Genomic DNA, 26540 nt, shown 5'->3' on the forward strand with positions numbered 1-26540 from the left:
GTGCTGTCCCTCCCATCCTTGCAGGGAATAGACACTGGAGTAGACATGCAATGAGACCCTGAGAGACACACCTCTGACCAAATAAGAGTAATTGATGTAAGATTGGGGAATACAGTAATTCCAGCATACATCATCCACAGATGGACAGACTGATCGAGCAGTATAACTGAACACTTAAGAACGTGATTTAGAAGTTCATGCACAACGACACTAGAAATTGTGATAGACTGCTTGAAACCCTATTGTTCACAGTGTGAGAGATCCTACAAGCCTTCAGAGGGTTCTCCCTGTTTGAATTACTGTCTGGGTGCAAGCCATGGGGCATCCTGGAGGTCATTCATGAAAATTGGGAGGAAGGACCTTCAGCTAGCAAAAACAAAATTCAATACGTTCTCCTCCTTCCTTCCGTCGATGCTCTTTGCAGACGATGCCACCCTCACCGCCCACACTGAGGAAGCGCTAGAGCGACTCATCACTCGCTTCGCAGACGCCTGCAACAAGTTCGGGCTCACTATAAGCCTGAAGAAGACCAACATCACAGGCCAGGACGACAGCAGACCTCCCCACATCACCATCGGCAACCACACCCTTGAAGTGGTGGATAGATTCACCTATCTGGGCTCCACCATCTCCAGGAACCTCTCTCTCGACACTGAGCTGAGCGTGCGGATCGGCAAAGCAGTAACAGCAATGGCCCGTCTTGCAAAGAGAGTCTGGGACAACACCATGCTCACGACCAACACCAAAATGAGAGTGTATCAGGCCTGCGTGCTGAGCACTCTCCTCTATGGAAGCAAAGCATGGACCCTCTACTCCTGCCCAGAACGCAGACTGAATGTCTTCCACATGCACTGTCTCAGAAGACTTCTGGGCATCACCTGGCAGGACCGTGTCACCAACACCGATGTCCTGGCCAAGGCAGAGATGCCCAGCATGTTTGCCATGCTGACCCAGAGACACCTGCGCTGGCTAGGCCACGTCAGCTGCGTGGACGACGGACACATCCCAAAGGACATGCTGTATGGTGAGTTGGCCACAGGCTCCAGACCCACAGGACGACCCGCACTATGCTACAAGGACGTGTGCAAGCGTGACCTGAGGGCAGGCGGCTTCAACCCCGCAGACCTGGAGACGGTGGCCTCAGACTGTGCCAGCTGGTGGTTCACCACCAAGGCCGTCGTTGGGGAAGCCAAGGAAAGGAGAGAAACCCGGTGGGGGGAGAGAAGACTCAGACGACAGTGGAGACTGCATCAACAGACACCTGACCAAGCAACTTCACCTGCAACAACTGTAGCAGACCGCGTGGCTCACGCATCGGCCTATACAGTCATACTAGGCGCTGCAACTCGACAACTGATGGATGACCCCTGGCACAGATCACCATGATATTTCGAGATTGAAGGAGCCAGCAACAAAAACAAAATTCAATACATTCTCAACCTGAGAGCAAAACTCCACACGGTGGATCAGTTAACACAAGAGCATTTGCTACAGACACGCTCAGCTGCAGGAATTTTCACTGGGAGATAAAAAAGTGCTCATTTTACTCCACACGTCAAGTTCTAAATTGCTCACCAAGTGACAAGGGCTCTTCAAGGCCACATGGAGAGTCAGGAATGTCGACTATGAGGCACAGCAGACATACCACCTCAACCTGCTTAAACCCTGGAGGGAGGTGATCCCCACGACATTGGCAACGCTTGGGCCAAACGCAAATCTAAAAGCAGCAACTTGATCCACCCGAGTCCTCTGTGAAGGCCACATACATGGAGGTGGCCAAGTTGCAAGCGGAATTTTCGGATGCGTTCTCGCCTCTACCCAGTCAGTCACACTAATCTCATAGAACACCCACTGAAATGCCCCCAGGGGTAGTACACATCCACTCTATCATCTCACCAAGCACAAGAAAAATGTGCTTCAGGAAGAACTTCAGGCTATGCTTGACATGGAAGTAATCAAGGAATCGCACAGTGACTGGAGCAGCCTGGTGGTCTTCGTGCACAAGGATTAACGGGATGGACCATCAACATGGTGTCTCAATTTTACATTTCCCCAATTGAGGAACTGCTCAGTTAGTTGGGCACAGCTCACTTTTATTTGACACTGGATTTGACAAGGGGAAACTAGAAGGTCTCTTTGACTCCTGTATCCCATTGGGGGGGGGGGGGGGGGGGGGGTCCCTTCCCACCCCATTTGGATTACACCAATTTGTCACCCTTCTGTGTGGATTGTTTGGGGCCCTGCAATATTTCAGTGACTAATGGACAGAGTCCTTCATCCACACACCACTGCCTACCTAGATAACATTATCTACAGAAACAATTGGCAGTGGCACAGTCAACATTTAAGGGCTGTCCTGAAGTCGTTGAGGCACAAAGGGCTCACAGTGAACCCAAAGAAGTGCGTGATTGGCTGGGTGGAAGTACAGTATCTGGGCTTCCACGTGGGTCATAGGCAGGTTTGTCCCCAAATTGACCAGACAGCAATGATTGCAGCCTGCCTGAGGCCCAAGACCAAAAAGGAAGTGAGAGAGTTCCTGGGGCTATTATAATAGGTTTGTGCCTAACTATTCAGATGTCACCAGCCTGCTGACTGATCTCACTAAAAAGAAAGCGCCAGATCCGGACCAGTGGATGGATCCATGCCAACAGGCCTTCACTCAGGTAAAACAGTGCACTCTGTAGTGAAAAAAAATAACCTTGTTTACAGTTGACCATATATTTTCTTTCCAATCTCTGTTCTCATTCCTCTTTGAGGACTAAGATCTGTGTAATGCTCACACCCCAAATTTTAAACCACTTCAACAATTTGAAATAACTGATAGAAACAGAGTGAGGCTGAATTAACCAAAAAAAAAAAAAAATGTATGCACCAAATGAAAAATGAGGCAGCTCAAAATGCTTGCTTAAATGCAAATAACAGTTGTAACTATAATTTGAATGACAGATTTAATTCACATTTTTCTGCCTTATCAAAGAATATTTGTTACTTCCACACTTACTCAGAAACTAAGATGAATCATTAGCTCAGGCACAGTTGTCACTGGTGCTTCAGACAATATTCAAGAGTAAATCCAATTTAGCACAGAAGAGAAGAAGAAACCTTTATTTATCACATGCACACTTCAAGCACAGTGAAATTCATCCTCTGCATTTATCCCATCTAAAGCAGTGAACACACGCACACACACCCAGAGCAGTGGGCAGCCACACCAGAGCACCCGGGGAGCAGTCAGGGGTCAGGTACCTTGCTCAAGGGCACCTCAGCCCAAGGCTGCCCCACATCAACCAAACTGCATGTCTTTGGATTGTGGGGGAAACCGGAGCACCCGGAGGAAACCCATGCAAACACGGGGAGAACATGCAAACTCCACACAGAAAGGCCCTCGCCGGCCGCTGGGTTCGAACCCGGAACCTTCTTGCTGTGAGGCGACCGTGCTAACCACTACACCACCGTGATAGAGGTTAAAGAAAAAGGCCCTATATAGACGATAAAAGCTGATCTTGTCATATGGATAGTTGCTGGCTGAGCCACAGCAGTCAATGTGGAGACGGGTGTCTGGTGTGGGAAATTATGTTAGAGCAGAAGCCACATACTACAAGAGGACAAGCTATAGCAGGAACCAGTTCTCCCTTGTACTTCTCACCCTTTTTTTAATTTTTTATTTTTGGGTCGTTATCTAGCACAGTGGATTTTTCCCAGCAGGATGCATGCTTTTTGTGATTAACCACTAAGTAAGCTGGTTTAAATTATATATACACACAGTTTCAGCTCCAAGTCATTACAAGCATGCTACAGGATTTGTGTTCAGGCAGCCAATATAAGTTTAGCATCACTAACGGCTAGGGATGGACAGCATCTGAGCAAGAGTCTTCAGTCTGGACATTCGTCATGCTAATTACACAGTAATGCTGTGCCAAAAGCACACTATTACCCCTTTTCCACCAAATCAGTTCCAGGGCTGGTTCGGGGCCAGTGCTGGTTCACAACTCGTTCAAATTGGGAGCCAGCTGAGAACTAGTTTGCTTTTCCATAGCTCGCGGTGCTAAGCGGAGCCACGTCATTACGTCGCTGTATACGTCATTACGTCGCTGTATACGTCAGTTACGTCGCTGTATACGTCAGTTACGTCGCTGTATACGTCAGTTACGGCGCTACGTTTACATAAACCTTGGCGCGAATATCAAAGCAAAAACAACACGGAAGAAGCAGCAGCAACAATAATATGCCCCTTTTCCACCAAAGCAGTTCCAGGGCTGGTTCGGGGCCAGTGCTTAGTTTGGAACCGGGTTTTCTGTTTCCACTGACAAAGAACTGGCTCTAGGGCCAGAAAAAACGGTTCCAGGCTAGCACCAACTCTCTGCTGGGCCAGAGGAAAGAACCGCTTACGTCAGCGGGGGGGCGGAGTTGTTAAGACCAACAACAATAACAAGACCGTGAAAGATTGCCATTTTTAAGCGACGAGAAGCCGCAGCTGTACAAACGCGAAGTCATCCATTATTATTGTTGTTGCTGCTGCTGCTTCTTCTGTGTTGTTTTTGCTTCGATATTCGCGCCAAGGTTTAAGCAAACGTAGCGACATAACTGACATATACAGCGACGTAATGACGTATACAGCGACGTAATGACGTGGCACCACGAGCAATGGAAAAGCAAACTGGTTCTCAGCTGGCTCGCAAGTTGAACTGGCCCCGAACCAGCCCTGGAACTGATTTGGTGGAAAAGGGGTAATAATGGATGACTTCGCGTTTGTACAACTGCTGCTTCTCGTCGCTTAAAAATGGCGATCTTTCGCGTTATTGTTGTTGGTCTTAACAACTCCGCCCCCTCGCTGACGTAAGCGGTTGTTTTCTCTGGCCCAGCAGAGAGTTGGTGCTAGCCTGGAACCGGTTTTTCTGGCCCCAGAGCCAGTTCTTTGTCAGTGGAAACAGAAAACCCGGTTCCAAACTAAGCACTGGCCCCGAACCAGCCCTGGAACTGCTTTGGTGGAAAAGGGGCATATGACAACAGCTAAGCCTGGGAGTTATTTTCCAGATGACTGTGGACCAGCAGCTGAGACACTATATGAAGGACAAGAGCTGCTGATAATACAATTAAGGTTACAGTATATGCATTAAGTAGGGATTCTGATGACTAAACTACAGGAGTATAAACTTTGGGGCTGGGGCCCAGACACATTTCAAGCTTATTGAGAAACTGTCTGTCCCAAGAAAGTAATTTTATTCTACCTGAAGAGGAGCACAATCGGGAAAATGGAACAGGGGATTCTACTCCACGTTTCCAGAAGGAGGACAATGAAATATTCAGATGGAGTAGGGCTGAACGATCTATCGTTTTCAACCGAAAATCACGATCTCAGACAACAAGATTTTGGGATCGTCAAAGCCGCAGTTTTTCTCAGTGCTCCTAAACTGACCCATGTTTTGTTTCATCAATAATTTCACACATGTATGCTCTGCGTATTGCCCCAGCATGGTGTAAAAACACTCTGTGTCAGCTACCACTCTGTGTCACAGCCTCTCTGCGTCTCTGCTCTCAGCGTGCGGGTGGGGGAGGGGATGCTCGCTCACACACACGCGCACACACACACACAGAGGAGGGAGGGGCTGCTCCCTCTCAGACAGACACAGGCTTTTAGGATCATGGCAAGTCACACATTCACACAGTACAGCTCAGCTGCAATAGCGACTGCTGCGCGCACTGCATCACTCTTCCAATTTCCCACAGGGGAATTGTTGGCTCTAGTTATAATTTATAATGCTTATGTACATTCTTTTACAAAAGTGCAATATGTTGATGCTGCTGAGCCATTGATCAACCTTTTTTATGTCTGATATGTTGTAGATGGGAAAAGTAAAAGAAGCAAAAGTTTACTTAAGAAAGATGGCTCTCTTTTTATTTTAAGTTATTCTAACTTGTTCCTCAGGCACTCAATGTTAATAAACAGGCCTACATTTGAAATCTGTTGACCTCAGTTTTCATTCTTGCATTAGCTTTATGGAATTCATTGTATTAATTAATTTGCACTGAAACTCGATTTAAAGAAAAAAAAAATCGTGGTTGAAATCGAAATCGCAATATCTGCCAGAAAAATCGCAATTCAATTTGTTCTTAAAATCGTTCAGCCCTAAGATAGAATACCAAAGACTGTCTTTTAGACTAGGTCACATGAATGAACCGTGAGATGCACCTTCATGCACAATAGTTCCATCAACTACATTTAAATAATCAAGTAAATAATAATAAATAAGTAAAAGTAATAATAGATATATAATATACAATATATAAACAATAAATATAAATGACAAAAATAAGTAATAAATAAATACGCTACCTCATTACTTAAAGTGCATATCACGGGTAAATTCAGGGGCAAGATCAATGTAATTCTCCTATTTTATATTAAACTTTGGTCAAATATCTGTCACATTTTGCATTTTGTGCAATTTTTTTTACCTTGTGCAATACCAGAAAAATTCAGTTGAAATCAAGCCATTTGAGGCGAATTCGTCCGCCTCTAAAAAAAAAAACTTGGCATTTGGATTTCCCGGCAAACATTGATTTTCGTGACATCACGTGCGGGACGCCTCCTTCTGAATCCTACGTCAGCGCTGGTTTGTTTATGAGAAAATGACCTGGTGGTTTTCTGCAAATTTCTTCAACGTTATCATGTAATTATTAAAATGGTTAACAGATGTATCGTAGGAGGGTATAGCAACACCAATCTTGATGGGATTAGTACTCGTCGTTTTCAAAAAGACCTGACAATGAGAGAGAAATGGGAGCGCTTCGTGCGAGGCACACCCAGAAGCCGAGGACCAAAGCAGAGCCGAAAAAAAGACCAAGAAAATCGGCAATTCACAAGTTGACTGTTGCCAGGGTAAGAAATAAAAAGAGACTATACTCTAAATTAGGTGTTCCTGTGTTTGTGTGGTACACGGATAATGTTATTTATTGACACACACAAAAGTAAACAACACGAAAGCGCTGGGCAATAATACACTTACTTAGATTAGATAGAACCTTATTGATCCCTTTGGGAGGGTTCCCTCAGGGAAATTAAAAAAGATACAGTCCACAGCCTAGTAAAAAGCAGCCAAAGTAGAGTCCAAAGTAGCATGTTTAAAGTCCCCAGAAATGATCATAAATGCCTCAGGGTGCTGTGTCTGCAGCCTTGCTGTGACAGAGTGAATCCCCTCACATGCAGCAGCTGCGTCTGCCCTCGGAGGGATGTAAACACAGATGGTGATGCAAGCAGCTCCAAGTCCGGGCAACATAAGACTGTCTTTACGGAGAAATATCCCAGGTTACACCAGCGGTTGTTCACGTAAATTATGAGTCCCCCACCTTTGCCTTTCCCGCATGCTTTAGTGTCTCTGTCGGCTCTCACATCAGTGAATCCCCGCAGGTCCACGTTAGCATCCGGTACAAGATGTGTTAGCCATGTCCCCGTAAAAATAAATAAGCTGCTCTCCTAGTAAATCCATTGGTTGTTCAGTGCGGATAGCTCGTCGACCTTATTCATCAGCAAGTTCACATTCCCCATGATAACGGAGGCAATGGCTGGTTTGTAGCGCCGCCGGATGTCTGCTAGCCTAGCATTTAGCTTAGCCCCGGCTTTGCAGTCCCTGAGTTTCCTCCTCAGCTCCGCTGGGATGGGGTGTCGTATCCCGGCTCGTCCCATTGTTTTCAGGGCCAGCAGCTCCTCTCTTGAATAAGTGAGAAAACTGGCTCCTGGTTGCGTGTTAAAGTTAAAAATATCCATGGGATATGAAGAAAAACACACTATGTCTTCTATGACCTTCTATGACCACTATGACCTATGGTCATGAGCTTTGGGTAATGACAGAAAGAACAAGATCGCGGATACAAGTGCAGGGGTGATAGCGTTCCGGCGCCGCGCCGGATTTCCGGCGTACCGTGGCTGGGGAAAAAAAAAAATCTAGTTCACCCATTGTCCTGTGTCATTCTGAGATGCGCAGATAGACAGTAAAGGGAATTCGCATGATATGGAACTAGTGGGGAAAAAGTGCCGTCTAATTCTAATTCGTGCCGTGACGGCACTTTTTTCCCCACTAGTTCCATATCATGCGAATTCCCTTTACTGTCTATCTGCGCATCTCAGAATGACACAGGACAATGGGTGAACTAGATTTTTTTTTTCCCCAGCCACGGTACGCCGGAAATCCGGCGCGGCGCCAGAACGCTATCACCCCTGCAAGTGGCTGAAATGAGTTTCCTTCGCAGGGTGGCTGGGCGCTCCCTTAGAGATAGGGTGAGAAGCACAGTCACTCGGGAGGAGCTCGGAGTAGAGCCGCTGCTCCTCCACATCGAGAGGAACCAGCTGAGGTGGCTCGGGCATCTTTTTCGGATGCCTCCTGGACGCCTCCCTGGGGAGGTGTTCCAGGCATGTACCCCCGGGAGGAGGCCCCGGGGAAGACCCAGGACACGCTGGAGGGACTATGTCTCTCGGCTGGCCTGGGAACGCCTCGGTGTTCTTCCCGAGGAGCTGGCCGAGGTGTCTGGGGAAAGGGAAGTTTGGGCTTCCATGCTTAGACTGCTGCCTCCGCGACCCGGTCCCGGATAAGCGGAAGAAGACGAGACGAGACACTATGTCTTCGTAAGAAGAGCAGAAAAGTAAAAAGGTGGAAAAAAAGAGGTTTAAAGAGCTAAAAATTACAGAGCTACTGGAGAGGCAGCCATCTCACACAGCACCCAAGGTCACATGTATCAAGGGATATGCGTGTCAGGGCTTGAGATCTTGGGACCTGTCAAACACATTAAATGTATATACAACCCTGCTTAGCCGATTCCATGTGTGAAGCTTATGAAATCTTTCTCCTACAGTAGCCAGCACTCTTCTAAATGAAGAAATATATAAATACATCATAGTAATTAGAAAAAATATGATTTATGTAACAATAGATAGATGAGCATTGACACATGAATCCATGGGTTTAGAAGCTCAGGCGACAATTCCATATTTCAATGCAAAATTGCCACCTGCTAAACTTGGTCTACACAGACTGTGCACTGAACCCATGCAAGCTCTCTCAGCCTGCTGGCGGTTCTGTATGTGACGTCACGAATCTGGCTCCAGACTTCCTTGGGATTTTTCCAGACGCGTTTTATTTTATTTTTTTCTGCTGTAGACAGATGGCCTTGTGCAAAATTACCCTTCTGGATGAGTATGTAAAGGGACATACTTTCATATATATATAAAAAAAAAAAAAAAAAAAAAAAAAAAAAAACCTCAGTTGGTCCAGGATAAGTACTTTAAGGTCATATCATGACTGTCTATAACATCACTCCGAGTACATATGGTGGCTTGTACAGTTCATCTAATGATAACTCTAGATGAATGCTACAAGCCACCATATGTACTAGGGGTGATGTTTTATGTACATGGGTGGGAATGGGGTGGGCTCAAGGCTCCATCGACTTAAAGGCTAGTGCCAATTCTGATTAATTTAGACTGACCTTGTCTAATGCACCATTAAAGAAAACTCTGAAGTAGGTAACCCCAAATACCACAGACATATCCTTGTACCAATGGAGGCACACGCTCCAACTCTCTGCCCCATAGGTTTGGCACAATGATATGATGGATACATTGATGACTACGTCATAGCACTTAGTCATCAATAGTGCTAGAACCTTAGCATGAGCACCTTGTATGCTGAGAGCATTTAAGGTCATAATGTTTCTAAAAAAAAAGTGCCCCAGCACAGAGGTGGGAGGACAGCATGCCTTAACTAGAAGTCTGCCATGCATGCAATCATGATTGGAGGATTCTGGGGTGACCTTGAGGCTGAACCCAGGGTTCCTACCGAAAGCCCTGGTCAAACTACAGCTCGCAATGGGCTTATGAATGCTTGGTGATGAAAAATTGGTAGCATTACCACCAATTGTGCGATGTACGACAAATGTTCTCTGAGATTTATGAGTTGTTTTTTGGTGCGTTTAAGCCTCATGAATGAGGCGGAAACTAGGGCCAACAACTTAGTGAAAATTTCCAATGCATGCATTGAAATTTGGTGGCAACGTTTCTGTTGGCAAACTAGGCAGCGAATACTCGCAGATGGGTTTGGGAATACTTCCCGAAGCTCAAGGGACTTTTGGCGAGCCTTTTGAGATGTATTTGTCTCGAATCCATATCCCCAATGCTTACGGGGGCCTCAGCAACACAACAGCGAGGCACAGCCTAACCTTCGTCGAGACTTGTAAAGTCCATTTACATTCAGAGATCCTTTGCCAAGGCTCATAATTGGTTGGGCAAAGGGTTCATGAATATTCAGCAAATGTTTGGTGACGGTTAGACAATACATTTGTGATCATCACTGATTGATTGGCACCAATATCATGCATTGTTTAATCTATTGAGCAAGGCATCGGCAATCAATCATTCTCTTGCCAGACGCCAATATTTACAAAACCCTCAAGCATGCCTCCTCGTAAAAATGCCAGGTCTCCTCAAAAGAACACGCCTTCATGCGCTCGAGCCTAGCACAGCTCAAGCGGCCATGCTCGCTCACACGCACAGAGCACATTGTGCGTGTTCTTGGGACCCAGTTGTTATGGGAAACACCTGATGCTGATTTGAGCACAATCAAAACATACATATAAGGATGCTGCTTTCACAGAGACTTGGCAAAGTATTCTGTCAGGTATGGAGTGATAGATGGCTGTAAGTGCAGGAAGAGTATTTATTAGCAGGCATGATATTGAAAAAAAACAAAATGTGAGGTAAGGTCAGAGTAACAAAACACAAATGAAGCCAAAAGTAAAACAGAAGGCAGTCATATAAACATGGCTAGAAACAAACGTGATGTGATAATGCTTCGCAAAGTTTCTGTGAAAACAATGTCCTGACTGTGCTCAAATATGCATCACGTGTTTCCCATAATACCTGGGTCCCAAGAACATGGACAACGCACTCCGTGCTCGTGCCAGGCTTGAGTGCACAAAGGCATGACAGTCAAGTGTTTGCCTGCGGCCTGTGATCAGAACTTTTACCTTGCCTGTACATCGCCATGCATCGCCACCAAAACAAACTCATCAAAAACTCAGGTCTGAGCCTTTCACTTGAAGAACATGCATGCAAACCAGAAGCTAAAGATCACATGGAATGGAGTTGGCTTGGAGCACTGTGACAAGCCAGTTTGCCTTGGTGCTACTCTTGATCATTCCTTGACATTGAAAGCACAGATCACCAAGCTTAACGGGAAAGTCAGTTCCAGGAATAATGTTCTTCAAAAGCCGAGTACCCAAAATGGGGAGCAAATTCAATGATCAACCAATCAACAGCTCTGGCTCTTTGTTTCTTTGCTGCCGAATATGCCCACCCAGTATGGGAATGCTCAACTCGTGCGAAGATGATCAATTCTGTGCTGAACACAAGTTGTTGCTGCATGAGTGGGTGCATGAAGCCTATGAAGACTGACAACATTTATGTCTTGTCTGGTATCACACCTTCTGATATCAGAAGAACTGTAGTCAGCCAAAAAGATCCTAGGCAATCAGAAGACAACCCCTTTATGACCATCCTTTGCCACCCCAACGTTTGAAATCATGCAGAAGCTTTCTATCGTCTGTCCAACCCCAGGACTGCAATGCATTATCCAAAAGGGTTAAACTCTGGGAAAAGAGACTCAAGAAATCTCCAGAGGATAGTCATATACCTATCAATCCCTCAGAGAAACTGCCTCCTGGTTCCAACCAAACATGTCTGAACAGATTGCGGGCACGCATGGGGAGATGGAAGTCTAATATGGTAAAGTGGGGATACACCAAAGATGCAGGAGATTGAGTGCGCAGAGAGGGCCCCCAGACTATGGAACATCACCTGAGCTGTGGCATACTGTATGACACATGCACTGTAAAGAACCTGGCAGAGGTCAAAGATGTGGTGCTCAAATTTGCTCGCTATTGGCAAGCAGTAGTGTGAGGACACAAATAAAAATGTCACCAAAATGCCTCATTTTCATTGATAACCCATCACAAAGCATTGCAAGCTGTAGTGTGACCATAGCTTAACATAACTCTTCCTTTTGGCACAGGAAAGTTTTAACTGGCATACTGTAGTGCTTTATAAAGGTTTGCCAAGGTCATCCTGAGCCCATGTGGTTATATCAGCTATAGATGAATGACGGTTCTTGATACAGTGCTGTCTGAAGGATCAGAGATCACAGGTGTTCAGCTTAGGCTTGTGCCCTTGCCTTTTACGCACAGAAATTTTTTCCAAATTCCATGAATCATTTAATGATATGCACCGCAGAGTCAAATACCCAAATTCCTTTGTATCTTTCTTTGAGAAACATTGTGTTTAAACATTTCAATCATTTTCTCACACATTTGTTGACAAACTGGAGATCCTCGGCACATCTTTGCTCCTCAAAGACTAGGCCTTTCCTGGATACTAATTTTGTACCAAATCATGATGACAATCACATGGTGACATTGCTTATTTCAAATCACATCACTATTAATTGTTTTACCTCATTACTAGCCCTAAATTTCCACATCCCTACTTTTCTGGAATTTGTTGCAGGGCTGACATGCAGGAATGGCTGTATATTAACTAAATGAATTTGTCACCAGACAAAACAAGAAATATCTTGGGTTCATACTGTCTCCAATGAAATACAAATGAAAGTACATTTTAGAAAAATCACCTTTTCTTTTGTTTGCATTTTCCATACCATCCCAACTTTTTCTGTTTAGTGGTTGTTTTTAAGAACATTTATTTTGCAAAACTGCAATATAAATAAATAAATAAATAAATAAATAACCTTTTCTCAAGCCACTTCCATCTCTGGAAAGAACACTTTCATAAAATACAATAAAAATCAAGATGCACAAAGTGAAAATAAAATTACAAAAACTGACTTCAAGTACAGGAGAACAAGTGTTTTATCAACCATTTGGAAAGGAGCCATTTCCTCACGCAAGTACACAGTAATGGCATTAATATCAGGACACCACTCCCTTCATAAGAACAGGCTTTGTAAATTGCCTGAGAAAGTGATCTGATTTGCAGATCCAGCTTTTTTCTTTCCACCACTGCTTGACAATTTCCAGAGGATGCATTCTTTTGCTTTCCTCATATTCCAGAATGTGCTTTGATTTGATATTAAAAGATTGCTTGTATTACCACCCCTGCAACCACTGTTGTCCAACATTTTGCAAATTGTTTTCTGCTCATTGTCTGACTTTTTTAAACCCAATCCAAGCCCATATAACAAAAGTTGGACTGGTCTTTGTTTATCAACTCCACCGCCTCTTAGTTGTGTGCAGCACTTTCAGCTATTTTGTTCCCCATTCTCAAACAAAGCAGCATGGGCTCTGATGTTTTCCAGACGATTTGCTAGCACAGGCTGATGATGACGAAGCAAGATCAGCAAATGATCGTCAAAATCCATACTTTTGGGCAAATTCATACCAGTGTACTTTCTGTACCATTTATACCTTCCACCCCTAAATTAAATCATTACTGCTACAGGAAGCTACAATAAGATAGACCTAATGCAATGCATTAGACTAATTCTACTTGTTCAAACTACAAATGAAAAAAAGATGGAAAATAAATGTAATACGGACCTTTTTTTTTTTTTTTTACAACCCTGTCCATTGATGTGATGGATAATTTACTGTAATGCAGCCTCTGCTCTATAGTGTCCCATTTTCTCCACTTGATGATGGCCTCCACAGTATTCCATGGTACATATAATATTTTAGAAGTTATTTTGTACCCCTCTCCTGTACAATACCCTTCAACAATGAGATCCCATACATGCTTTGTAAACTGTCTGAAAACAACAGCTTCAGCTGTCAGATGATACCAAGATATAGTCACCAAAACCCTTCAGAAACAGCTAATCATTTTTGGGATTAATCATAATCACTTCATTGATGACAGGTACTTTTGAGAATTAGTTTAAATTCAACTGAGTACAGTCACATGGCCAATTATCTGCAAACTTCTGCAACCAGGTTATTATATTTTCTTTTCACCCCCAAAACATTTCTATTTGTTTTTCACTTGGATTGTGTTGGTTGCTATATCACATTAAAAGTTGAAAAGAAACGGACATGATTTAAGGTTTTTTTTTAACACATCACACTAATTTTAACATCGGTGTGTAGACTTTTTAAATACACTCCATTTGTTGGAGCACTGGAGCAATCAGCCTGAAGAGCAAAAATATGCACCTAGACTCTTCAGTTTTAAAACTCATCATTTTAGAAATGTTTTTAAAATCAGCAGTTAGTCTGCTCTGATTGCTGTTACTACCATCATCTGTCATGTTATGTGCTATTCCTTTGATGTGGGTCAACTAATATATATTCTTTTCTAATATAACTTAATATATTAAGTAATTATATTGCTTTATTATTACTTTATTATATCTTAATTATATTAATATTATTAACTAATATATTCTAGTTACAATATATATTGTAACTAATATACATTCTTTTTATACTTTGATATTCTTGCTTTGTTTTTTACTTTTTAATCCTGTAGTACCCGGAGTCTAGAAAAACGCATAATAAGTACAATGCATCATTATTATTATACTCATTGAAATATGGCTAATGTAGCCATATTTTCTCTGTCTCTATAAATTATAATCTTTCTTTACATGCATTGAATTTTCAAGAATTATTCAATTTACATTCAGTAAAGTGATGTATAAAAACACTTACTAAAATATGCAAGATTAAAAAAAAATAAAATAAAAATACTTTACCATACATGATTCCAGGTCCAACTTCTGGATTTGTAGCTCCAACATCTCTGAAGACGTAGTTTCATGGGCATGTTCTGAGATTTTGCGAAGCTCCTCAGTTTTGTTGGTTAAAGTTTGAGACTGCAACTCCAACTTATGTCTCAGCTGTTTCTCAAGAAGCTGAGCCTCATCGAGGTCACTCCTCAATTTATCCACCTACAGAGAATTTTGCCGGGGGGTGTTACTTACTTTGCAACTACTGCATTGGTATATATAAAGCAAAGATTATGTAATACGTAACACTACACTAAAGGGAAAAGACATTTCAGATGTTCAATTAAAAGCTCAGTCATTTCATAACTGTTAAAAAAAAAATTAATATCGAGACCAGGGTATCAAACCTTTATTCTGCTGGGCCAGGTCAACATTTTTGAAAAGCTTTGGAGGGAATATAAACTAAGGCTTTTGATTTTTTTTAAACATATCTATTCAAGTAATTAATAAACTAGACTCTGGAAATAGAATAGGATGATGTACTTTTTCCCTTCTAAAATATGAAAAACTGTTTGATTCCAAAACTTTCATTAGTTTCAGTTCTTTATTTTCCCTCTGTGAATTTTAAAGTATAAAATCATAAACCATCCAATTGAGAATGAGTGCAATGCGTGAAGATGCCTCGCTCCTTGCCACATGATTTGATTCTGCATGTTGCTTGAGCAGGACATAATTATAGTAAACTGAAAAACCCAGAAGCACAAAACTGTGCTACCCAGTAATGAATGCTATTAAAATTAAATAAAATAAATGCTCATATGATAAGAATAATGTAAAAATGATCTAAAAGACCATTATTAAATGCAGCAATCAGTATATAAAGGAATTAATATATTGCGAAAAAAAATTCAAATAAATACTGAATTGATTATGAAATATTTCATCACAGTAATTTTCACAACATAACATTTTGTCGCAATTTACTTTAATATGCTTTTTCATTTCATGAGACTTATTTCACAATGACACAATATTTCATAACAACACTTATGTCATCTTGTTATAGTTTGTCAGTCAGCACCAGTGGAGCAGGGTCAGAGATCATCATTGTTTGCTCACACACTCAGGCCAAAGCGACAGCACACCAAATGCCAATCATTATATAGCCTGTTTCTTGTCAGGTTTAAAAGGTGTTGACTGCCAAGTCAGCTGAAATTTTCAATTTTTTTTTTTTTTTATTGTGCGTGGCATTTTCCTACAAAGGTGTTTGAAAGTTTGTGAACCCTTTAGAATTTTCTATATTTCTACATAAATATGACCTAAAACATCATCAGATTTTCACACAAGTCCTAAACATAGATAAAGAGAACCCAGTTAAACAAATGAGACAAAAATATTATACTTGGTCATTTATTTATTGAGGAAAATGATCCAATATTACATATCTGTGAGTGGCAAAAGTATGTGAACCTTTGCTTTCAGTATCTGGTGTGACCCCCTTGTGCAGCAATAACTGCAACTAAACATTTCCGGTAACTGTTGATCAGTCCTGCACACCGGCTTGGAGGAATTTTAGCCCATTCCTCCATACAGAACAGCTTCAACTCTGGGATGTTGGTGGGTTTCCTCACATGAACTGCTCGCTTCAGGTCTTTCCACAACATTTCGATTGGATCAAGGTCAGGACTTTGACTTGGCCATTCCAAAACATAAGCTTTATTCTTCTTTAACCATTCTTTGGTAGAACAACTTGTGTGCTTAGGGCTGTTGGCCCACCTTCTCTTGAGATTCAATTCATGGACAGATGTCCTGACCTTTTCCTTTAGAATTCGCTGGTATAATTCAGAATTCATTGTTCCATCAATGATGGCAAGCCGTCCTGGCCCAGATGCAGCAAAACAGGCCCAAACCATGATACTACCACCACCATGTTTCACAGATGGGATAAGGTTCTTATGCTGGAATGCAGTGTTTTCCTTTCTCCAAACATAACGCTTCTCATTTAAACCAAAAAGTTCTATTTTGGTCTCATCCATCCACAAAACATTTTTCCAATAGCCTTCTGGCTTGTTCATGTGATCTTTAGCAAACTGAAGACGAGCAGCAATGTTCTTTTGGAGAGCAGTGGCTTTCTCCTTGCAACCCTGCCATGCACACCATTATTGTTCAGTGTTCTCCTGATGGTGGACTCATGAACATTAACATTAGCCAATGTGAGAAAAGCCTTCAGTTGCTTAAAAGTTACCCTGGGGTTCTTTGTGACCTCGCCGACTATTACACGCCTTGCTCTTGGAGTGATCTTTGTTGGTCGACCACTCCTGGGGAGGGTAACAATGGTCTTGAATTTACTCTATTTGTACACAATCTGTCTGACTGTGGATTGGTGGAATCCAAACTCTTTAGAGATGGTTTTCTAACCTTTTCCAGCCTGAAGAGCATCAACAATGCTTTTTCTGAGATCCTCAGAAATCTTCTTTGTTCGTGCCATGACACACTCCCACAAACATGTGTTGTGAAGATCAGACTTTGATAGATCCCTGTTCTTTAAATAAAACAGGGTGCCCACTCACACCTGATTGTCATCCCATTGATCAAAAAAAAAAAACCTGACTCTAATTTCACCTTCAAATTAACTGCTAATCCTTGAGGTTCACATACTTTTGCCACTCAAAGATATGTAATATCAGATCATTTTCCTCAATAAATAAATGACCAAGTATAATATTTTTGCCTCATTTGTTTAACTGGGTTCTCTTTATCTACTTTTGGGGCTTGTGTGAAAATCTGATGATGTTTTAAGTCATAGTTATGCAGAAATATAGAAAAATTTTAAAGGGTTCACAAACTTTCAAGCACCTCTGTATGTCTCTCAAGAACAATATGATGCAGATGAGACATGATCATTTTGACATGCAAACAGTATGGTCCTACAGAAATAGGCGAAGGTGAGGAGCTTTTTTTTTTTTTAAATGCAAGGAGCTTTAACGAATCAGCATAACTATAGAACTGCATCACACCAAGATGGTGATGTGTGGAAAACATCGTGTTGATTAAAAATTTTGATTATACCAGCAGATCACGTTACATCCAAATGCTGAAATATGCATGCATCATAATTCCATGTAATTTACCCACAAATGTATTTATTTATTCTGCTCACTGTGTTCTCTCCCCCTCTTTTTGTCTCTGTGTCTGTGTGTGCACATGTTCACAGCTTCAGATGGATGAAATGCAGAGGAGAAATTTCATTGTGGTTGAGTGTACATGTGACAAAAATGAAAGCTGCTTCTTCTTAACTTACCCACAAATATATTTATTCCACTTGAAAAGTGTACGGCAAATCAGCTACTGGATTTGGGACACTACAACATCCTGAACTATTTAGTAGTTGGGACTTCTAAATACACCAGAGAGAGGCTAAAGGCTTACAAAAGTACAGATGCCTACCAATATTTTGGGGCAGGTTTCGTGCATGCCGGAATGCTATGGGATATTCCCAATAAAGAAAAATACCTTTATGACAAAGGTAAGCTCAAACATGAACTTCTACTAGTAATAAACAAGCCAGAACATAGATCTAGAAAATTTTATGGTGTTAAGCCTTGTCTACATTATCAGTACATAACAAACCTGCTGCTAGTCTCGCCAAGCATTAGGAATAAACATATTGCGTCCATAGCCTACATCCAGATATACGTTTTAACGCTGCACAGAGCTTTCATTCTAACCTGATATAAAATGTTCTTCACACACACGGGGATGCTTCATCATCCAGTCTTCCTGTTTAACTGCAGCTCACCATTTTTCTTGTTTTTCTGGGTTCACTGGGAAGCGGTGAAAAGTTAAACCAGGTTCATCTCCACATCTGTTTTTGCATCCAAAACACTACAGGTCTCTGGCACTGTTCTTTTAGATGTAACTTCTACAAGTTTATCTGTAGATGCACAGAATCGGGCTTACAATCACTTGCATACACTTGTGCTGGTCATCGTCAAACACAAAGCTTGGCTGGAGAAACAAATCCGCAGTAATGGTGACATCATGTGAAAGGCCCCAATAATGCCATGCTCACCACTTATGGAGTCGAGCGCATGCATTCTAAGGCTAAGATAGCTAAGTGCTAGCTAGAATTATTTAGTTATCTGTCCAGAAAAATGGCATGTCATCTAACCTTGCTCGATCTTGCAGTTGCACCCACTGGGTTTCCTTTTCTTTTTCACTATCTAAATGTGAAGACTTAAATATGACTCTTTCAACTGTTTATTCAGGTCCAAATGCTCTGTAATAGGAGCTGCAGGGAGCGGTCCTGCAGGTGATCATCCTCATCTAACACCCCTTCACCCCCACCAAATAAATAAATAACAGTACATTTAGGGGAAACACTGTCACGCCTATTCCCAAGCATTTCTAATAAATCTTCAGTGCAGATCAATTTGACGGCTGATGTTATTTTATGTCTATCAATTTGATTAGCTGAAGAAAGCCTCACATTTCTGAGCACACTGAGGTCTTCAATGTGGTTACATCTGCCTGAAAGCCAGGACAACTTTGCGAGCAGGCAGTTCCATCCTACAAATGTACTGCACACTAGGCAAAAATAGTTAATAACAAGGTATTTGCCAATCACTGAATAGGTTCAGCCATGGTGGTGTTGACTGACAGATTACAACTAAATGAAATAAGAGTCATTATGAAATAAATCTGGCATCAGGAAGCAAAAAAAAAAAAAAAAAGTTTCATTATGGGGAAAAAAGTTTCATGATAAAATGAAAGTGTCATTATAAAAAAAATAGACTTTAAAAAAGCCACTTTGAAATAAATCCTGTTATCACATAAAAACAAACTGAAATGGAACAATGATATTGTGAAAATAAGTTTGATGAACTCATATTTTTGCAGTACAACTTACTAAATTGTTTTATGGTATATTGAATCTATATATTTATTGCTGCATTTACTTTTTTTTATTATTTTAATATTTTGACTCAAACATCATTCAATGCCCAGCACAACTTAAGTTGCACTTAATCTCATTTAAAAATTTATTCTGATTGAGTATTTTGATAGTGTATTTTACTGTGTTTTACACTTTGGGAAAACAGACTGCCCCCTTTTATTCCCCATTTATTATTGATTTGTTTAAGTACTACAATCACTACAACACATCAGTACTACACTGGGTAATAAAATTTCAGGATCTGGAGTCAACACCCAATACATTTTTAATATGAAGATCTGATCAAACACAGCAGATAGGCATCAATTATCATTTCAGCACTATGAAGTGTGAGCCCATGGTCACTGTACAGTGGTGGTTGCTGTGGGTCTGCTGTGAATTCTAGATAATGTTGAATAGTACTATGTTACTGGCCATTTCAATATTATCCAATTGTATTTTGTGCAGAATGCTGTATTTTGCTTGAGGGCCTTGAGTTTGACACCTGTAATCTTGACATTATATTTTGGTTGGGTATTCATCTGTAGAAACCTAAAACAAAGAAAAGCTTGAAAAGAAGTGCCTAACCCTTCTGAACAGTAGTCTTCTGAGTAACATAATAGGGTAATTCAGCCCCAAATCACCAGATTTAGAAAAATGTTCGCCACTGACCATCAGTCACTACGTTTACATGCACATAGAGAGAATCGAATTTCTGCCGTTGCTCGACTGAAATCGAAGTTCAAAATGCCATGTATACACCTTAATTCGGCTGAAATTGAACCGAACTTGATTTCTCGGACTCGAGCTACACGACCTAGTTTATGCGATTTCTGCCGAGCTACGTTGTGCATGTATACCCTATCGAGCTACTTGTCGAGCTACTTCCGGAAGTGACGAGTGACGAGACCACAAGCGGGAAACACAACAGCTTCGGTCGGCATGACAACGAATCATGACAACGGCATGAATCTTTTCTTTTTGTGGCATTGTTTGCACTGTTAAAATTTAGCTCACTTACTGTATCACCAAATACATCTGTACAGCTGTTGCATAGCTGTGAATTGTGTACATAAACAAGTCATTGTATTTGTGTGTATATATATATATATATATATATATATATATATATATATATATACATATATATATATATATATATATATATATATATATATATATATATATATATGTCCAACATCTGAAGAATGTCAATAAAAACAAAACAATTGAACTTTTTGTGTTTATTAAGACATAAGTTAAATTGTAAGCAAAAAAATATATATTTTTTTGTAAGCAAAAAATGGACTTTAGAAAAATATTATTGTGCAACATAAGTTGTCTTACAAAACAGTGGTCTGCGCCGGACAGTTTGTAGCCATAGTCTGTTAGAGCAAGCCGAACAGCTTGAGCACGGAACTGCTAGTGTTGCCAGATTGGGGGTTTTAAGTGCATTTTAGCTGATTTGAACATGTTTTGGGCTGGAAAACGTCAGCAGTATCTGGCAACACTATTAAGCTCTTCTTCATGACGACAACCGGAAGTGTACCAACACGATGGGGCGTGTAGCGCCACGTGTGGCTCGGGTGCACAATGCACCTTGCACAATAGCCCGATTTCACTTGTGCATGTAGGATTGGATTTCTCTGGCACCCCTGCTGGGACCCTTTGCTCGATTACCAACAGCAGCTCGATTTGGACGTGCATGTAAACGTAGTGACTGACCATCTTCATACTTTCTAGAAATATTGTCAGTGTGCCCAATAAATTGGGTACAAAATTTTAGGCTTGTACCTTCATTAGTTTCTGAGATATAGGGGCTTTAAAAAAGGGGCATGGCCCCAATTTTACTGTTGAAACGCGTGCTACAGAAAATGGACCTAACTTCCAGAAGTCATTACTTTTAAACTATTCATGCAAGATACATGAAATTTTCAAGGATTGTTCTTCAATGCCAGACACCTTTAAATACTGAAATAGAAAGTTCACAGTTCAATATTTGCCAAGTTATGGCTTGCTGAAAATCATTAACACTGTGGAGCCCAGTACCCCTCGGGGGGTACGTTTTGAACTGTCCCAAACAAACGTTAGGTTCTCCGTGAGTTTTGGTTCTAGAAACACATGAGTAACATCATAAGAAACCTTGAATCTTCTAGTTTTCAAATATATAAGTTTTAAAATAGAGGCGGCACAGTGGTGTAGTGGTTAGCGCTGTCACCTCACAGCAAGAAGGTCCGGGTTCGAGCCCCGTGGCCAGCGAGGGCCTTTCTGTGCGGAGTTTGCATGTTCTCCCCGTGTCCGCGTGGGTTTCCTCCGGGTGCTCCGGTTTCCCCCACAGTCCAAAGACATGCAGGTTAGGTTAACTGGTGACTCTAAATTGACTGTAGGTGTGAATGTGAATGGTTGTCTGTTATCAGGTCCATATGGCAACGCAACGCTTGCTGAAAACGATGCAATACACATGCCACACCTCTAGGGGCGCTGTAAGACGGTCCCTTCGGAGACACCAGAACAATAGAAGAAGTAAGGACGCATGCGCATAAACTATTATGCGCAAGACTTCATATTAGCCACAAAGTCAGGAAAATCTGTTCGTAAAATTACATTATAATGACCAAATACAATGAAAAGTATTTTTCCAGTCTCACCTGTGAAAGGTAATCCCATGTGATCTCGTTTGGACGGCAAACCTGTTGGTACAGTTAAACGCAGCACATGAATCTTTATTCTCCGCTCTGACCTATCCAATATGGCGGCGAGGATGACGTATGATTCTACGCGGAAGGCGGCGTTTTTAATGGTCCGGAATAAATTGAATGCTACACGTTGATGGATTAATTTGTTGTTTCTCACCTGTGAAAGGTAATCCCATGTGATCTCGTTTGGACGGTAAACCTGTTGGTACAGTTAAACGCAGCACATGAATCTTTATTCTCCGCTTTGACCTATCCAATATGGTGGCGAGGATGACGTATGATTCTACGCGAAAGGCGGCGTCTTTAATGGTCCGGAATAAATTGAATGCTACACATTGATGGATTAATTTGCTCTTCTACGCCCTTTTTGAGGAATGTATTGTCGGACTTAAACCAACATCTGAAGAGGTGAGATCACTCCTTTTTTTCCCTATTTTTGCTGGCGGGATTGACTCTGCCCTAAGGGCAGAGTCTCTCTCTCTCTCTCTCTCTCTCTCACTTTGCACCATTACACAATAAATATTCACAGTGAAAATATTTTGTAAGCGCGTTTCATGAACCAAGTTATAGGATTTGTTGACAACTCGCATCGAGTTCGTTACACTTCTACCCGGCGTGAAGCACTCACAGTCATGTGGTTGTGACGTCATCGTAAACAAATCCATTCTACTCATCCAGACGACTTCACAACGGCAACCTTGCCAGATCTTTCCACTCTGGAACCCGTTCTCAAAAAGATTGCGTTTTGGGCACCCAAAACGCCGGTGCCGTGTGGACGCCAGGCCTAAACGATAAGCAATTGTATCGGAGTCACCTGAATCCGTTGCCGTGTGGACAGGGCCTGTTTTACAATTTGTATTGAAACTACATACAATTTCTAAATGCTCTTGTTACTATTATGTAGCCAAGACCTATGTTTACAATGTTCAAACTTTGAAAGCCCCGCTCAGATATATTTATACTGTGTATTTTTACAAGGTTTGAACACCTTTGAAAATAGAGTTTTGTCTAGTTGTCTTTGCACTGAATTTTAATAAAACTTTTTTTCATTACATTCATGTTGCTCTCATTTCATTATTGCTGATGTCGTCTAGAATATAACCATATGTGCCACTTTTGCATAGATGGTTTTAGTTAGATGAAATACTTAAAAATGTAAAGGTTTACCAAACTGCCTCAGAGTGTCTAAAAGGCCTTATCTCCACATTAAAGCACACCAGATCTTTCAAATTTTCTTATTTATTACTCGTTATAGTACTCTTTAGGCAACTAGGTATGTGTTCAAAAGAAATATCAAACTTTCTGATTTATTAGGCTTTAAAAATAAAAAATAAATAAATTTTGTGCCTATAATTCAAATGCATATTACAAACGTATGACAAGGTCTACCATAAAAACAATTATACCACTGGAAAGAGCTTGTTTTGATTAGCAAATGCACAAAATATGAAGTTGGTACCCTAAACCAAACTATAAATATTAAGGTATCAAGTATGGCATGTTTTAAGACAGATGGAAATGCTGTTTTATTGAAACTCTAACTGAAAAAGCAGACAAACTAGCAGAACATCATTTCATTGCCAAACACCAGAGTGGATATTTGAAGAATTTGAAGGAAAATCTGTCAAAGGATGAATGCATTATGCTTTTGGATTTTGCCGAAAACTTCATTCTGTGTACAGGATTCTGCCCAGGGATACCACTGGGACAACAGCCAATGCACTCTTCATCCATTTGCAGTGTACATTAGAGCAAAGAATGAAGATGGTACAAAAGTAACGAAATGCATCTCTAGCTGCATAATGAGTGACTGCCTTAAGCATGATACAGTGGCCGTGCATGCATTCTTACAAAACGTTTTACCATATGTATGCCATTTACATCCCCAGCTGAAAAAGGTCATTTACTTCAGTGACGGATCAGCAGCCCAATACAAAAACTATAAAAATTTCACAAATCTAACAAAGCTTGCAGACGATTTTGGACTTTTGGCAGAATGGCATTTCTTTGCCACTTCTCATGGTAAATCACCCTGTGATGGTATTGGAGGCACTGTAAAGCGGTCAACAGCTCAAGCTAGCTTACAGGCAGTCACGAGTGATCACATACTAACCCCATCTGATCTGTTTTTGTGGGCAGAAAAACAGATCAAGAACATCCATTTCATCTGGGTTGGTACAGGGGAAGTTATGGAGAGTGGAAAAGCATTGGAGACAAGATTTTCAAGGTCAGCTACTATTCCTGGAACAGGAGAAAACCACTCATTCATTCCAATCATGTCCAACCAGCTGTAAGTCAGCAGGGTGTCAGGTGGTCCTAGCTTCATTGTGGATACGAGTGGGAATCGGCCACAAGTAATGCATAAAACCCCTGTTAAATCAGCAGTCTCTCTGGCAGATACAATTCCTGGTAAATATGTTGTATGTTTGTATGACAGACAGTGGTGGATAGGCAACATTCGTGCATTATCAGAGGAGGAACAAGATGTACAAGTAACATTTATACATCCTCATGGTCCCTCTCAGGCTACATCCACACGACAACGGCAACGAGATGTTATTTAAAAAAATATCGCGTCCAAATGGGCAACGATCAGTAAAATATCAGGTCCATATGGCAACGCAACGCTTGCTGAAAATGATGCAATACACATGCCACACCTCTAGGGGCACTGTAAGACGGTCCCTTCGGAGACACTAGAACAATAGAAGTAAGGACGCATGCGCATAAACTATTATGCGCGAGACTTCATATTAGCCACAAAGTCAGAAAAATCTGTTCGTAAAATTACATCATAATGACCAAATACAATGAAAAGTATTTTTCCAGTCTCACCTGTGAAAGGTAATCCCATGTGAGCTCGTTTGGACGGTAAACCTGTTGGTACAGTTAAACGCAGCACATGAATGAGGCATCTTTATTCTCCGCTTTGACCCATCCAATATGGCGGCGAGGATGACGTATGATTCTACGCGGAAGGCGGCGTCTTTAATGGTCCGGAATAAATTGAATGCTACACGTTGATGGATTAATTTGTTCTTCTACGCCCTTTTTGAGGAATATATTGTAGGACTTAAACCAACATCTGAAGAGGTGAGATCGCTCCTTTTTTTCCCTATTTTTGCTGGCAGGATTGACTCTGCCCTAAGGGCTATTCTCTCTCTCTCTCACTTTGCACCATTACACAATAAATATTCACAGTGAAAATATTTTATAATCGCGTTTCATGAACCAAGTTATAGGATTTGTTGACAACTCGCATCGAGTTCATTACACTTCTACCCGGCGTGAAGCACTCACAGTCATATGGTTGTGACGTCATCGTAAACAAATCCGTTCTACTCATCCAGACGACTTCGCAACGGCAACGTTGCCAGATCTTTCCACTCTGGAACCCGTTCTCAAAAGATTGCGTTTTGGGGCACCCAAAACGCCGGTGCCGTGTGGACGCCAGGCCGAAACGATAAACAATTGTATCGGATTCACCTGAATCTGTTGCCGTGTGGACAGGGCCTCAGATTCACAGCTGGCCCAGGAGAGAGGATAACTGTTGGGTCCCTCTGGTGCATGTCATGAAAAACATTAATGCCCCACTTACATCAACTGGCAGGCAGTATAAACTTCCATCTGATGTGGAAAAGCTAATCAATACACTGTTTAAGCTCTTCAAATAAAGTATTTTTAAGGTTACTTTTTCCTACACTGTAGATTTGTAATTATATTGTAATATGCCTTAAAACAGCATTTCCGTCTATCGTAAAACATGCCGTACTTGATACCTTAATATTTATAGTTTGGTTTAGGGTACCAACTTCATATTTTGTGCATTTGCTAATCAAAACATTAATAAATAATATATTTACAAACAGTATGGAAAATAATACAGAAAGTGGGCTTTTATATAATGACATCAGTGACCATTTGCCTGTATTTATTGTCTATCACTGTAATTACTGGAAACCTAAGGATATGAATCAGCTGAAATACAAACGGATAAGAACCGAAGAAAACATAAGGATACTTAAGAGTGAATTACTTAAACAGAACTGGAGAGTCGTATATGAGGAAGAAGATATTGACAAAGCATACAGTGGATTCCTAAATATCTTTAAAACACTATATGATAAAACCTGTCCTGTAAGGAAATACAATGATGGACAAAAACAAGCAAATGGTCCATGG

At 41.3% G+C, this 26540-nt stretch overlaps 1 protein-coding gene across 4 annotated transcripts in view; it reads right to left on the minus strand.

Moving 5' to 3' along the window:
- The window catches only part of spdl1 (spindle apparatus coiled-coil protein 1), a 130404-nt gene that overhangs the window by 59108 nt on the left and 44756 nt on the right, over positions 1-26540 (minus strand). For all 4 annotated transcript variants that reach the window (XM_060927605.1, XM_060927604.1, XM_060927603.1 and 1 more), the window contains one exon: positions 14754-14948. In XM_060927605.1, coding sequence (XP_060783588.1) covers positions 14754-14948 — 195 coding nt within the window. The remainder of the gene's footprint in view (positions 1-14753; positions 14949-26540) is intronic.

Source organism: Neoarius graeffei, chromosome 8, assembly GCF_027579695.1.
Source record: "Neoarius graeffei isolate fNeoGra1 chromosome 8, fNeoGra1.pri, whole genome shotgun sequence".
NCBI lineage: Eukaryota > Metazoa > Chordata > Actinopteri > Siluriformes > Ariidae > Neoarius > Neoarius graeffei.